At 42.9% G+C, this 16,994-nt stretch overlaps 1 protein-coding gene across 1 annotated transcript in view; it reads right to left on the bottom strand.

Annotated features, from left to right (window-relative positions):
- The window catches only part of LOC145392427 (uncharacterized), a 149,621-nt gene extending 133,474 nt beyond the window's left edge, over positions 1 to 16,147 (bottom strand). Inside the window, exons 1-2 of the mRNA XM_080266836.1 lie at positions 16,019 to 16,147; positions 14,861 to 14,984 (exon numbers count right to left, since the gene is read on the bottom strand). Coding sequence (XP_080122962.1) covers positions 14,861 to 14,984; positions 16,019 to 16,145 — 251 coding nt within the window. The 5' untranslated portion in view covers positions 16,146 to 16,147. The remainder of the gene's footprint in view (positions 1 to 14,860; positions 14,985 to 16,018) is intronic.
- Positions 16,148 to 16,994: the final 847 nt, after the last annotated feature.

The raw sequence follows: 16,994 nt of genomic DNA on the forward strand, positions 1-16,994 counted from the left end.
TATTGCTGTTACCATATCTGAGGATATCCCTCTTTCTGGGTATTCCCCGGACACGGTAAAGGCAGAACACTGTAAGGATATGATGTGGTCTCGAGTCATCTATGCCTTGGAGACTGGTGACGAGTCATGTCTACCCGAACTTTCGGTACCGATGACTCACTTCCATCTTCAACGGGGCCTTTTATATAAACAGACCACTGGGAAGGACACTATGTATCAGTTGGTTGTTCCTACTACACTACAGCAAGCCGTGTTACAGTTGGTTCATGACGTACCTCAAGCGGGTCATCCTGGACGCGACAGATGCATACGTGAGGCAAGAAAGAAATACTATTGGCCAACCATGAGGAAGGACATAGAAGCCCACGTTAGTCAGTGTGTCAAGTGCATGGAAATGCGAGGAACAACGGGACCTCTGACTCTCATTTTGGAGTATCTCCTACCGGAGAAACCGTGGGATACAGTCTCCATTGATCTCTTAGCTTTGCCGAGGAGTCATCAAGGCTGAAGCTATGTATTGGTGGCAGCGGGCCATTTTTTGCGATTCACTGTTTTACCACCTTTACAGACGAAAACTGCAGAGAGGTGGAGCACGCTTTTGTAACCTCAGTGATCTGTCCATACTCAACACCTAAGGTATTCCTCAGCGATAATGATAGTGAATTTCGTAACCAAGTGTTAGAGGAAATCTGTTGTACGTACTGTATGAGGTAAGGCAAGTCTTTATTATGCCTTACAGAACCAAGAGCAATAGCCTGGTGGAGAGGACAAACAGGAAGATACTGGAAGTCTTGAGACCGGCAATTTCGGTACAACAAGACTAGCAAGATTGGGTGCCACATGTAGCTGCGGCCATCAACTCCTCAGAAAATTCGTCAGCGGGGAAATCTCCTCATTATATCCTTTATGGAGAGGAGGTGTTACCGTACGATTTGCTAGCTGGACCTCCTACCCCAGTTTATAATCAAGAGAATTATGCCAAAGTACAGCTTGCAAAGTTTCATCGCATACATAGTGAAGTACGAAAAAGATTAAAAGCCTCATGAGCGGAGATGATGGTGAAACAACACAAAGGTAGTCAAGAAAAGACGGAAATAGGCCAGAAGATTATGATAACCAACCCTGAGAGAACTTCCAAGCTCAGACCTAAGTTCCGCGGACCATATACCATTGTGGAACACGTGCGTGGGCATACCTATCAAATGAGGAATGATGCTGATGGAACTCAGGAGGCAGAACATGCTGACAGGATCAATCCAGTAAGTCAAGAGCTAAGCATAACTAACCAATCGTCTGATGTGTTGTCCCCTCTGTTTTCTATGTCGTCGTCCATACTGTTCCTAACCAAGAGTATTGCAGCAAGCTACGATCCCACAGTAAGATCGATTAAGGGAGTATCTTCTCTTACAGGCATGTGGCTCACGATTGGACTCCTTTTGTGTTGCTTGGAGTAGACCTATGGAACGACGTCGGACACGGACACGACTGCATTAATGCCAGGAGCACTGAAGAGCCCACTTGGAGAGGTGGTGATAGTAGAGGATGCGGTATGCATCTACTACCCAGTGGAAGGATATCTCCAAACTCCAGATATTGTTGAAGAGATCTCTAAGGGATTGTTTTATCTCAGACAGCAACTGTCGGAAGTCGGCAACTTATTCAACCGGAACCCGCAGTTGATGACCTCAGATAATGAAGCTTTGGTACAAACCTTGTATGGTATAACCAAGCTTCACACTGGACATATAGTTAAGCTCACAGACAGACTCACTATATTGCATGTCGCTTTACCTAATGCAGATACTGATCTTTCCAAGCATGTCCATGTACATACTAAGAGAGGACTTGTGGATCTCGTAGGTATCGTGTCTCAAAAGCTTTGTGGTACAGCGCTAGACAAGGACGTAGTGCAATTGGGTAGACAGTTGCATGATTTGGCATTGGTGGCAAAGGTGATTAACAGGCTAATCGTACACACGTATGATCAGTTAGGTGAGTTCACTAACAAAGCTAATGAGATAAGACTACCAATCATCTCGTAGGAGTTGTGAACAACATCCAAACCACCTTACCAACCCTGGCTAACTTAGTGTTAAAGTATACCAACAAGGCAAATATTTCCCCCAAGACTTAAACATATATACAATTCATATTTCTCTATGCCTTCCCTTTACTCTAGGTTTTGATTAAAAGATGTCTGATTGCACATCCTATCCCAAGCCACACTTTACAGTGAAATGGCATTTGTTTGTTTATCATTCACAATTTGTTGTACATTGTTAATTATAAATAAACAATTCTATATGTAATATGTAACAATAGTGTGAAACTACAACTAGTCATGGGAAACAATATTGGCACCAGAACATTGCTCGGCCACACCTTTCGACGTCCCCGTCGACATTGTTGTCCTAACTACTGTGTAGCCTAACCAATGTGTAGGGTAGCTAACTATTTAGCCATGTCCACCTGCTATCCGTGAGTACGGATCCGTGGTTTTAGTGGGTTTCTCATTCCGCCTCGTAGATAGTAGCCCCAAACACAAACACAGGACAAGACCACAACAAGTAGAAGACCAACGCCAGGACCAAAATAGGAAGGAGAAGGGTATGAAGGGAGATAGGACAGTGCATATGGTTCTAAATCAGTCTTGTTCAGGTGAGTGAGGAACTGTATCTCCTTGAGCCCATGAGACAGCCTGTTCACATTCAAGGTAGAAACATTGAATGAAGAGAAAAAGTGTCGTAACTGGGACGAGAAGTTCACCGACAAGGCTAGATGGTGCTTGTTAGGTAGAACTGCTATCTCCTTACTGTGTAACTCACAATAATCAGGTGCAACATAGTAACCCTTTACCATAAGGAAATGGCTTCGTGAGGCACATGTGAGTGTTATGTCTTCCGTCTCAGGATAGAACAAGTATTGTTACGCATGTACATGAGCACGGAAAACTGACTTCAGTTGAATGGGTTGGGAAGTGCAATGTTGCAGTGCAGAGGAAGTGTTTGTGTCCAACAAGGTCATCTTACATTTCTCTATCCTTGACGGAATGAAGACAAAATGGAAAGCAGGACATACATGGAGATCAAGAAATGAGGTCTTACACTTTTCACATTCATCCACAGTCGTTTCAGCTATATACCCTTTGTCATTCGACATAACTAGCACCTCTGGTCCCTCATTCAGATAATAAGTGTGTTGTTGGTAGTAGTAAAAGGGAAAGGAATGAACCGTCATGCATGGTATGTTACAGCATTCCTCATAGGTACCAATATCAGGATGCCATCATGGGTCAACTGGGCCTCTAACAATGGGTAATAACATTCCAGTTGACTCATGCCAAAAAGTGGCGTAAATCCATGCTTCACCATAGCTACATCAAGAGCATTGATCAAAATGTGAGTAGAAAGCAATAAAGCATTAACCCTATTCAAACCTACATCGATTAAGCCGTCCACCATATTGGCTGCATGCATCTCCAAAGCAGTGGTTGATTCGTCGACGGCATGTAAGTACCCAGCGATTAACACTAAATTAGGCAGGGTTGGTAAGGTGGTTTGGATGTTGTTCACAACTCGTACGAGATGGTTGGTAGTCTTATCTCGTTAGCTTTCTTAGTGAACTCACCTAACTGTTCATACGTGTGTATGATTAGCCTGTTAATCGCCTTTGCCGCCAATGCCAAATCATGCAACTGTCTACCCAATTGCACTATGTCCTTGTCTAGCGCTGTACCACAAAGCTTTTGAGACACGATACCTACGAGATCCACAAGTCCTCTCTTAGTACGTGCATGGACATGCTTGGAAAGATCAGTATCTGCATTAAGGTAAAGCGACATGCAATTTAGTGAGTCTGTCTGTGAGCCTAACTATATGTCCAGTGTGTAGCTCGGTTATACCATGCAAGGTTTGTACCAAAGCTTCATTATCTGAGGTCTTCAACTGCGGGTTCCGGTTGAATAAGTTGCCGACTTCCGACAGTTGCTGTCTGAGATAAAACAATCCCTTAGAGACCTCTTTAACAATATCTGGAGTTTGGAGATATCCTTCCATTGGGTAGTAGATGCATACCGTATCCTCTACTATCACCACCTCTCCAAGTGGGCTCTTCAGTGCTCCTGGCATTAATGCAGTCGTGTCTGTGTCCGACGTCGTTCCATAGGTCCACTCCAAGCAACACAAAAGGAGTCCAATCGCGAGCCACATGCCTGTAAGAGAAGATACTTCCTTAATCGATCTTACTGTGGGATCATAGCTTGCTGCAATACTCTTGGTTAGGGACAGTACGGACGACGACATAGACTGCAACGAAAACAGAGGGGACAACACATCAGACGATTGGTTAGTTAGGCTTAGCTCTTGACTTACTGGTTTGATCCTGTCAGCATGTACTGCCTCCTGAGTTCCATCAGCATCATTCCTCATTTGATAAGCATGTCCATGCACGTGTTCCACAATGGTATATGGTCTGCGGAACTTAGGTCTGAGCTTGGAAGTTCTCTCAGGGTTGGTTATCATAATCTTCTGGCCTATCTCCGTCTTTTCTTGACTACCTGTGTGTTGTTTCACCATCATCTCCACTCTTGAGGCTTTTAATCTTTTTCATACATCACTATGTATGCGTTGAAATTTTGCAAGCTGTACTTTGGCATAATTCTCTTGATTATACGCTCGGGTAGGAGGTCCAGCTAGCAAATCGTACGGTAACACCTCTCCATAAAGGATATAATGAGGAGGTTTCCCCGCTGACGAATTTTCTGAAGAGTTGATGGCCGCCGCTACATGTGGCACCCAATCTTGCCAGTCTTGTTGTACTGAAATTGCCAGTCTCAAGACTTCCAGTATCTTCCTGTTTGTCCTCTCCACCAGGCCATTGCTCTTGGGACTGTAAGGCGTAATAAAGACTTGCCTTACCCCATACAGTACGTACGACAGATTTCCTCTAACACTTGGTTACGAAATTCAGTGCCATTATCGCTGAGGAATACCTTAGGTGTTGAGTATGGACAAATCACAGATGTTACAAAAGCGTACGCCACCTCTCTGCAGTTTTCGTCTGTAAAGGTGCTAAAACAGTGAATCGCAAAAAATGGTCCACTGCCACCAATACATAGCTTGAGCCTTGATGACTCCTCGGCAAAGCTAAGAGATCAATGGAGATTGTATCCCACAGTTTCTCCGGTAGGGGATACTCCATAATGGGAGTGAGAGGTCCCGTCATTCCTCGCATTTCCGTGCACTTGACACATTGACTAACGTGGGCTTCTATGTCCTTCCTCATGGTCGGCCAATAGTATTTCTTTCTTGCCTCACGTATGCATCTGTCGCATCCAGGATGACCCGCTTGAGGTACGTCATGAACCAACTGTAACACGGCTTGCTGTAGTGTAGTAGGAACAACCAACTGATACATAGTGTCCTTCCCAGGTGGCTGTTTATATAAAAGGCCCCGTTGAAGATGGAAGTGAGTCATCGGTACCGAAAGTTCGGGTAGACATGACTCGTCACCAGTCTCCAAGGCATAGATGACTCGAGACCACATCGTATCCTTACAGTGTTCTGCCTTAACTGTGTCCGGGGAATACCCAGAAAGAGGGATATCCTCAGATATGATAACAGCAATATTCCTATTCAGCGCGTCGGCAACGACATTTTGTCGGCCTGGTAAATATCTGACCTCTGGATGAAACTCCATTACATTGCTGAACCAACGCACAACCTTACCGTGCAAGTTCTTCCCCTTAAACAATTCGCATATGGGTGCATGATCTGTTAAAACAATTATCCAGTACCCGAAAACGATATCCCGGAAATGTCCCAATGCCCACACGACTGCTAATGTCTCCAGATGTGTCACTGAGTAGTTCTGTTCTGGAGGTCTTAGTGCCCTATTGGTATACTCAATGGTGTGCATTTTGCCATCCTCATCCTTTTGCTGTAACACCGCTCTTAGTCCCAAATCTGAGGCGTCCGTGCACAGGTAAAAAGGTTGAGTATAATTAGGAAACGCTAACATGGGAGTCTCTGTCATGGCTTTCTTGAGGTCATTGAAGCTTTTTGCTTCCAATGGTCCCCATTGCCATGCAGCATCCTTCTTAAGTAGTGTCGTCAATGGTGATGCGATAGCAGCATAATTGTGGAGAAAGCTCCTGTAATAAACAGTGAGCCCTAGGAATGAGCGAACATCGTCCTTGGACTTGGGCGTAAGGAAATTTACCATGGCTGTAACCTTATCCAGCAGAGCCTTGATGCCATCGCCATCAACTAAGTGCCCTAGAAATCTAATACCTGCTTTTAGAAAATCTCATTTCGATAGCTTGACTTTCAGATCTGCGGATCTTAAGGTTTCCATCACTCATTTTAACTTACTAAAATGAGTGTGGATATCCTTGTTTACAATTATCAAGTCATCTAGATACGCCAGGACGTCCTGCCCAATCACGTCACCAAACAACTGATTTATCATCCTCTGAAATGTGAAAGGAGCATTACTCAGTCCAAACGGCATCAGGAGAAATTCAAAATGCCCACGGTGATCGGACGTGATAGGACGTGACTCTTCGGTCAGCTCCACCTGCCAATATCCTGACGCTAGATCCAGGCAGGTGAACACAATATTTCCTTTATCCAAGGACTGCAGTAAGTCTCTGATAATCGGAATCGGGTAACAATCCAGTATAGTTACCTTGTTCACTTGCCGAAAATCTACAACAGGTCTCACACCACCGTCCTTTTTAGGCACTAGAAAGAGTGGTGCATTCCAAGGTGAGGAAGAAGACTGAATGACTTCATCATGAAGCACCTTTTCAACTTCCTCTTCCACTGCTTTCCATTGGCTGTGTGGTAGGCGGTATGCAAGCACATATATCGGATTTATGCCAGGGCACAGCCCAATATGATGTTTCACCTTATCTGTCCTACCCAGCGGTTCTCCTGGAAGTGCCACTACGTCGGAGAATTCTTTAAGAAATGCTAGTAACCTCATTTTATAAGCAACATTATCTGTTACCTTCACATATTGTTCTAGCAACTTTTCTCTCCCAAGACGTGTAGATTCCGACTGAGTCGTTGTTTGTGATGTGACTACGGGGGAGATCACTGGTACATCGTTGACTTCCTTTACAGGGGCACCATAGGACATCAAGTTGCCTATATAATATCCATCTCTGAGTTTAACTGCGCCACCATTCATATTTGTGATGAAGAGGGGCGTCTTCTGATCTGGTCCGACTCTACTCAGGGTGGACTCTAGCGACAATGCCTTATGTTTTACTGTCTCTGTTAAACATACCACATCAGTTCCCTGCAACACATCAGGTAATCGGACAGGAATTTTGTAGACAGTTCGACTGGGTAAGTGGTGATTCCCATTCACTATAGCCCTGACCTGCTTCCAGTCCATACCGTCTGTTTCATGTGCATCTGGAGACTCCCTTGACGCTTCACTTGTCGGGGTCATAACTGGTTGAACGGCTCCTGATTGGATGCCAGTTCCAGCTCGTGTTACGGAGGGACCAAGGCCTACAAACTTCTTTTTATTAACCCGCCCCATCCCAACGTTTTCTGGGCAGTGGTACACCCGACATTTTTTGACCTGTTTTTTTTTAGGCTCAAAGATTCACTTTTGATGAGAAACATCGAAAATTCAGAGAAATCGCTCACCTGAGGTTTAAAATACTCGATCCAGGTACAAGTACCTCCTTACCTGACTGGGTTTTCTAACGGGCTGGCACCAAAGAAAACGAGTTCTATGGGAGGGTAACTATTTTATCCACTCATAAACAGTATTTATTTATTTACTTGGCACGAATTTATATGTAGTATAAGAGTATATTGGTTTTCAAACAGTAATATAGGCATTATAAGCATTGTTTCACTCACTAACTCATCACCATTCATGACCATTTTTTCCCACATTACCTGATCATCATTTCTGACTGTTTCTTCCTCTAATGCTATGTAAACTTTGTCCTCCACATTGTCATCGATTGGGGAATCACTCTGGCCCTGAATGTCTTTATTGGCCAGGTCACTGGTAACAGATGAATTCCCGAGACAATGGCATGCAGGGGGGGGGGAGAGGTTATGCGGTGTAAGGCATTGTCCCTGCTTGGCATCTTGTAGAGGAATAGAGGAAGGTGTCCCGTGTATACGTGCCAAAAATCACTCACGAAATCACTTGCGAAAATTGAAAATTGTGCAAATTAGGGACCTTGCAATGTTGCCACGTTAATTTAGGTCTCTGGGATATGAGTGCACATCATGTGAGGACGTGAATTCACGTCTCCAGGACGGGGCGAGATAAAGGAAATATAATGTCCATTAGGGTGTATAATCACGTTATACTCGTCCATGGATTCAAAGCCCAATAACCCATCAGCTGGCAGAGGGAAATCCTCAACCACATATAATGTAGCACATAACACAGGAGATCGTTTACCTACCCTCAGTGTCAACAGTATCTGGCTTACGATCTTCATTTTACTCCCTGTCACACCTGTCAAAATCATGTCAGATGCTGACAATGTCCAATTAGCTTGAGGCATTTCATACTTCAACCTCTCTAGCACTTTACTAGAAATAATATTTGCACATGCTCCAGTGTCCACTATCAATGACACCTGTCCTTTCCCTATGATCCAAGGTATCGAGAGCAAATCCACCTGTTTAATAGCTGCCACACACTCATCGGTGGACTGTGCAATTTTGTTTACTTCTGCGTGTGGCCCTAAAGTTCCCCCGAGCTAGCTTGGTTGCCTAGTTTTTCCCGATTGGCAAGAACAATTGGATAATAATCCGATGAATGAGGACACTGCCCATGGATGACACACCATCTTTGCACTTTTGGCTTTACAGCTTTGGTCTTTATCTGAGGAGAACTAGTACTAGGTTGTTTGTTGTCTACCTGCTTTTCAGTACTAGGTCCAGACATGGTGGGCAGGTTGGCCTTGCGTGCCTGACGAGCTGCCTTTTTAGCCCTCTCACGCACGGTAAGTTTCAGTAAGTTTTCCGGCACACGACTTTATCTGCAAAGCCGCCCGCGCACGGCAAATAACACGTATTCTCTCCTTATTTTCGCCCCGAACATTAATATACTGCCATGAAACCTATGTCATCGTATTCGTCGATGAATGTTCTAGCCGATAAGCACCACAAAAAAACAGGAAAAAACGAATAAAACAACATTAGGCGGCCGTGAATAAACGTTTTGCTATGTCACGTTCACTTCCCAACATCACCATTCGAATGTTTTCCATCATACAGGAAAATGTTATTAGAAGTTTTGTTAGAGAATTTCATCTGCTTTCTATAGAGAGAAATCCGGTGTTGATATGATTTGAAGTTTTCGAGAAAATAACCAAAAACTGAAAGCCATTTTTGAAAAAAATCAAGGAGCTCTAATTCTGAAAGTTTCTCACCCATGTTATGTTTTTATTGCCTAATATTATGCAGAATTTCACCTGCTTTCTAATGACCTAAAAATGGTTTCGACACGCCTCATAGTTCTCGAGTAAATCGCCAAAAACGACTGGGAACTCACGTCCGTACGTCACTTTCGTGATGTGTGCACAGCATATGCAATATTCCCGGCTACGTAACAACGAATTCTTATCATAGATATTACATTGTTATGTCTTGTACATACATCACTTTTGTGATGTGCGCACAGCATACGCAATATTCCCGGCTATGTAACAACGAATTCTTATCATAGATATTACATTGTTATGTCTTGTACATACGTAGAATTTACTGCTCTTTATCATGGTTCTTACAGGAAATCGATACGTCCAATATTTATCAAGCAATTGGCCGACAAAGTGAGATTGCTCCTCCGAGCGCTTTTGACTTTACTGGAACAGTCTGTTCACCCAACTTTTCCAACAGAAAATGCTCCCAGAGGCTTATATTCTGCAAATGAACATACTTAGAATTTACTGCTCTTTATCATGGTTCTTACGGAAAATCGATATGTCCAATAGTTTTGGAGTAATTGGACGACAAATATAGAATACTCCTCTTCACCCTCACGCGAGATAAAAAACATTCTTTCTCTGCCTGAACTACGGCTACATCTTTTCGCTCGTTACGTTTTATTATTTTCTTTTTTTACTCAAAGTATACACGTAAAATATCATAAGGTTTTTGATAATGTTGTCAGAAACTCAACATGACCACTAGTCTTTTTGCTAGGTTCTGATACTGAAGCTGAACTTTCTTCCATCTCATTTGTGTGTATGTAAAAAACATTACTTATTTGTGTAAAAAATTTTGAACTATAGAAATAGGTCATATACAGATCAACAAAATATGGATAACTCACTTCCTCCAGAGGTGTTGAGATGCTGGCAGTAGCTTGAAGATGAGGAGTTATGTAGTGTGTGAACGTGTGCATGTGTGGGTGAGTTAGAATTCCCGATTGCGCTGGAGAATTCCCGATGATTCTCGTAGTCCCGCTACACGTCAGAGTTGCCCTTTAGCCTGCTGTTTTTGAACAGAGTTACTTTGAATGTTATGCATTTAATTCTCTGTTCTTATTCTCTATCATGTTTTGTTTTTGTGATTGTGCATTAATCTGCCACATGCCAGTGCTGTTTTTAAACGGTCTGACATAATTCCGCAGCCAGTGCCAGTGCTGTTTTAAAATGGTTTAAAATAGAATAATTCACTGTGACCTCATTTTTCATGATTTGCAGGTATATATTAGCAGGCATGTATGGTAACTTCCTCTACCATCTCCCAGGCCATCAAGGCCATACACTAACTCGCTCCCCCTCACATGCTCGCTCTGCCTCACTCTGCTAGTGTGCCTCACCGAGTGCTGTACACAGTGAAGGCATTTTGTAAATATTTCCATGTAAGTGTAAGTGGTAAATATAGTCTTGTAAGTGTAAGGACTATATAGTGAAGTCAAGTTGTAAATACCTTCATGTATGTGCCAGGACTGTACAAGTGAGAAAGACATGCAAATGTGAGTGATGTTGAAGTAATAAGTAATCAGAAAAGTTTTCTGCTATACCTTTCCAGCTTAAATACCTGAGTATACCTTATATTGAAAATGGCTTTCTCTCAACTATGTGGTGAGTGTGAGAGAGCAGATATACCTGTATACGAGTATGCAGGACTCAATAGAACTCATTCCCGAGCTTAGGTGAACAGTTTAATGGTGAAATTCATTGTATTCGCATCAAAATCTATCATTTTAGCCCCCCCTCCAATAAAAAATTGTAAAATGCCCCGCATGGAGGCGACCCATATGGCTAAAAATAGCTGCCATGCTGCGGGTTAAATCATGTATTTCTTTTCTCAATTTCTGTATTAAAGAATCTAGAGTGTTATGGAGTGTAAGAATACTCTGGCATGTGTTGGATGTCTCTGATTTGGTAACTGTAGATCCTAGAGTAAACTAGAAGCTTTGAGAGTAATTTAAAGCTATATACGGATGGGGAAGGGACTAGAGCAGTGTGAGTCAGGTTTTAGTTCAGTTTGAATGTAGCTCAGTGTCAGTGCAGTGTCAGTGCAATTAGTGAAGTTTGTATACCTATCATCGGTACTTGTGAAAATTGTGAAGCGTTGTTAGCAAGCATTAACCCGAGGCGTCCCATCGACGTATGAGTACGTCATGACGTTTTGTCACAGCTAGACCCATCAACGTAGCAGTATGTCACACAATTGCAAAGGTTCATAATTTGCACAGTTTTCAATTTTTGCATGTGATATTTGGTACGTATACACAGGACACCTTCCTCTACAAGATGCCAGGTAGGGACAATGCCTTACCCGGCATGATCTCCCCCCTTCCCACACGCCATTGTCTTGGCAATTCACCTGTTGTCAGTGACCTGGCCAATAAAGACATTCAGGGCCAGAGTGATTCCCCAATCGATGACAATGTAGAAGACAAAGTTTACGTAGCATTAGAGGAAGAAACAGTCAGAAGTGATGATCAAGTAATGTCTCCAAAAAAGGTCAAGTATATTGTTGTGTTAGTGAGTGAAACAATGCTTATATTGCCTATATTACTGTTTGAAAACCAATATACTCTCGTACTACATATAAATTCGTACCAGATAAATAAATAAATAAATATTGTTTATGAGTGGTGTGGAATAGTTACCCTTCCATAGAACTCGTTTTCTTTCGAGTCAGCCTGACAGAAAACACAGTAAGGTAAGGGAGTAGTGCTACCTGTATCGAGTATTTTAAACCTTAGGTGAGCGATTTCTCTATGAATTTTCGATGTCTCTCACCAAAAGCGGAGGTTTGAGCTAAAACATTTTTTTTGCCAAAATTGGTCGGGATTGGGGAGAGTCAGTGGTGGAAAATCGGTACGGGTTGGGTTAAGTATAATTGCAGTTAGTGAAGGTTTTATAGCTCCGGTATTTGTGAAAACAGTGAATTGACGTTGGCAAGCATTAAGTGAAATTTCCTGGAAAATATAGTGAATTTTAGAAACCAGTATTTGTTCACCATGCCTGAGCTGATCTTGTGTACTGTACACCGTAAGGCTGCCTCTAGGAAGAATAACTCACAGGGCAACTTCCTTCCCATACTGAACTACTGCTGTTGGAGCCAGTGGCAGTGTGGGATGGGGACGTAACAATATTTTTTAAATAATAGCTATGCTCGTAGTGATAACTCGTTCTATCGTCTTGTAAGGAATTTTCTTAACAACCATTACTTGCCTAAACAACCAATCTCAACTGCTAGTAAGGAGGTATTTTATCTTAGTTTACCCTACTTGGGTGATGTTTCGGTTCAAATGAAAAATCGTTTAATTCACAGCCTTGTTGCATTTTATCCTCAAATTTGATCTTGAAGACTATACTTAGTAATTTGTTCAAGACTGGCTACTTTTTTCTCACCTTAAAGACCCTGTTCCGACCGACTTCCATTCATCTGTTGTTTATTGTTTCACTTGCCCAGGTTGCCAGGCCGGATATATTGGTAGCACAATCCGTGCTTTCATGGTTAGGACAGATGAACATATGGGTCAGTCGGGCAGGACAGGCCAAAGATTCAGGTCCCCTCCTCACTCAGCTGTAAGAGACCTTTTTGAATCTTGTGATATACTTGAGAGTATTTTAAAATATTAGCTTCTTCATCAAACAGTAACGTAAGATTCATAGAATCAGTATGTATTCAGACCCATAACTCATCTCTAAATAATACTGTGTCTGCAGTATTTCTTTCTGTTACGTAACTCTGTTTTTCGACCTTTTCTGATACAGGAAGAGAGAGAGGAGTAGTTCGAGCCACGATAGAGGACGCATCTCCTGCTACTGCCTGTGACCCGTTGAGGGGGGCATCCAGTAGACCACAGTCACTAGTGGCCCAGAAAGTCAGAGGGACCGTGCTTTGATTTAACGTCAGGGTGGGATATGGATTCATCAAGCACCAGGATACTGGGGGTGATGGTTTTTGCACCATCGTTAAATTAAACCCACGGCACCTCCAACGCTTCCTTGGGGATGAAGAAACAGTGGAGCATAGTCTCTCTGGGACTCCTAAGGGTCCTGAGGTTTGGGATGTTACTGGGCCAGGAGGTGTGGCTGTGCGGGGTTCTGCCGAGGCACAGTGACATCTCACGGCCCGGGGATGCCAGGCCATGATTCCTTGAGTCCTGGGGAGATAAGCACCATCGTGGAGATGTGCATTGTGACGGCAAATGCTTTTTGTGGGGATAATAAAGGGACTTTGTGTCTTCTACCCAAGCTCTTTCAGGAGAATGGGCTGCCTCACCTTGTCATCCCTGAGTGCTTTGCACGCAAAGTACACTCAGTTCCTCACCGAAGGGAGAGCCAGGCCCAGCACCCGCGACCTGCTGCCCCCAACAACACCGTGGAAGAGGCTACGGCTCGAGGCTCCTCTCAACAGGCAGACTGCAATAATTGCGATCACCAACTCAGGACCACAAATAGACACGGCACAGACCGCAGCTGAAATACACCATTTTCTGCCAGAGACTGTGGAGAAGCAGGATTCTTGTGACACCCCCTCCATGGCCGAGGCAGTGTCAACCGGCTCCTCGGCCGAGGAGGATGTCATTGAGTCCTCCCCTCCTCCAATAGTGGAGGGCACCCCATCTCACCCTCCCATCATGGACCACAAAGATCAGGTAGACGAATCCTAACCCTCAAAGCCCACACCCAGTCGTACCAGCTCGGAGCTACCATCTACTCCAACCTCTGTGATCTGCACGGGACTGCCGACCAGGGTGAGGTGATCCGACCAGCATTGTTTGTTAAGGAGGAGGAGGTGCTTCTAGCTGATCTTCGAGCATTCTACCACATGCACCCTCCACGCTTGGCCCCCTAGATTGGTTGTTTCATGTAGTGCAGGGGTTCTTTGATTTTTATTGCGAGTTTGAAATAATTGGCATAATACCCCTCATTGCGGGTGATGGCCATTAAAAAAAAACACTTTTGTTATATTTGCCTTAATCACCAAGGGCTTTGGTCCAATTGGTGGGTAGGCAGGAAAAGAAAACTACCTTTGCAGTCCCCTCTCTACTTTTTTTTTAATTTTTGGATCATGTGTCTGTGTGTTTCTTCACCTACACAATAATGTGACTAATTTTAATTGTTTTGTCTTGATTTTCTTCCCCTTTTAGATAACTGATGACATTTTAAAATCGAAACGTTTATAATAAATCTGCTGTTCATGTCTATGTTCGTTGTTCTCTTCCTTCTGAAGCTGATCGTATTTTAGGATGAATCTCCTGCTGAATGCTAAAGCTGAGCTCGATGTCGATAATCGCAATGCATAACACAGACGGTAAAACTAGCAACACTGAACTTACTGAAATTACAGGCATCAGAACATTATATTTCCAAGGTATAATAATCTAGCTTCACCTGGTGTTGAACATGCCAAAGCTTGCCATGTTGCCATATTTCTTCCTGATGTCCTGCAGGAACTTCCTAGTGGGTCCCAAGGGGATCAGGTGGAGGGAACCGATTACGGGCAGTATCAGAGGCCCTGTGGAAGAAGAAGAAGAAAAAAAGAAGGCAAAGAATAAATGTCTGTCAACAGCACCGGGGCCAGTAAGGCTGACAATCCAGTTTTGCCAAGTTACAGTCTTTCCTTCCCCTAGAGAGAGAGAAAAAAAAAAAAGGCAGTCAGTAATTGAATTTTACTGATGGACGATAGAAGAGAGAGAGAGAGAGAGAGAGAGAGAGAGAGAGAGAGAGAGAGAGAGAGAGAGAGAGAGGTCAAAGAACGCAACCGGACAAGTTTTTTCCAATTGCAGGCTGGATGAGATTTTGTAACAACTTTTCCTAAGCGATTTAATTTGAAAATTACGCCTCAGTAGCCATTTGTGTTCTACTGGTTCAAATGATATCGATATTAAAATGACAAATAAAATGGAAGAGAAGTTGTTGTGTATGTAAAATAATAGCCCAGGAACTGGTGCTATGAAGGGAACACGGGGCAGCGAAACATAAGGATAATCAGCATTCTCCTTTCCACGTCCTTTCTAGAAGAAAAAGAAAAATACAGGAGTTACACATTATTTTTTCCCACAAGATTTGTTTCGTAGAAAGAAAAAAGAAAATGTTGAATCCTTGCATATTCTTTATCTTCCTGCAAAAACAGACGTTATTTTCACGATTATTTTTTCACAAGATTTATTTTACAGGAAGGACAAGGAAAGAAAATAATAAACCTTTCTATGTCCCTTGTAGTTAGTGTAAAAACAGGTATAAGTAACAAGAGGGAAGTGGCCTTACGAGGGCTACAAATTTGCTCTTAACCTTTTCGGATGGTTATTTCTGTTTGATACCCCATGGGCAGGATACTCAGCTGGTGGAAAATTCTTGAGTCTGCCAGCAGGAGGAGTAGGAGGAAGAGAAGAAGAAGAGGTGAAGGAGGAGGAGATGACTGATGATGATGATAAAAAGGAAGGAGAAGAAAAAAAGGAAGAGCAGGAGGAGGAGAAGGAGTAGGATGAAGAGAAAGGAAGATTGTCCCTTTTCCTTTTTTCTTCCGACAGTCAACTTCAGAGGACTCACCTGGCGGGAAGTTCCTGGGTCTGCCACCAGGGGAAAAGTAGATGAGGAGGAGGATAAGGGCTAGGAAGCTCGTCAGTACCCAACTCGACGTCAGCCACTCCGCCAACCCGCTCAGTGAACCCGCCATGTTTGTCTATTGGGTGGGAAAATGGTAAACTGAAATTCCATATTATGTTGATTAAATTGAAATCCTGTGTTGTAATAAATTTTCTTCCACCTGAAAATAATCTCTAACTCCTTTTAGCTTAGTCGATGGCCAGGTGTATTCAGACTGGAGGGCGAATCTGACTAGTAACCAAGGACATCTTTCCTAACTCGTAGCAGAGGTTCATTGAATTTCTCGCAAACACGACTTAGCATCCAAGCTGTGACAAAAACCTTGTCCCGTTATACGAAAATAAACGATTATAGGAATTACATTTAACGACTAGTTATAATGAGAATCTATTATACTGATTATACTCAGTCTCTATAAGTAATAAGACGCTGTATTATATATGGATTATACCGACAGGCTTTATAATATATTCAGGGGCTGTGAAAGGTGGCTAGAAAGAGAGGCTATGTTATGTTCAGGCTATTTAGAGGCTGTGTTATGCTGATATATTGAAAGGCTGTGTTATGCTGACTATGATGAGAGGCTGTGTTATGCTGATTATATTGAGAGGCTGTGTTATGCTGATTATATTGAGAGGCTGTAATATGCTGACTATATTGAAAGGCTGCATTATGCTGACTTTATTGAGAGGCTGTGTAATGCTGATTATTAGTGACAGGCTGGGTTATGCTGACTACATGGAAAGGCTGTTTTATGCAGACTATACTCATAGGCTGTGTTATGCTGATTATATTGACAGGCTGTTATGGTGATTGTATTGATAGGCTGTGTTATGCTGATTATATTGAAAGACTGTGTTATGCCGATTATATATAGAGAGAAGCTGTGTTATGTTACAAATACTGAGAGGCTGTGATA

The sequence above is a fragment of the Coenobita brevimanus genome, chromosome 22 (genome assembly GCF_032717465.1).
Source record: "Coenobita brevimanus isolate Jiangsu-jjx chromosome 22, ASM3271746v2, whole genome shotgun sequence".
NCBI classification, from domain to species: domain Eukaryota; kingdom Metazoa; phylum Arthropoda; class Malacostraca; order Decapoda; family Coenobitidae; genus Coenobita; species Coenobita brevimanus.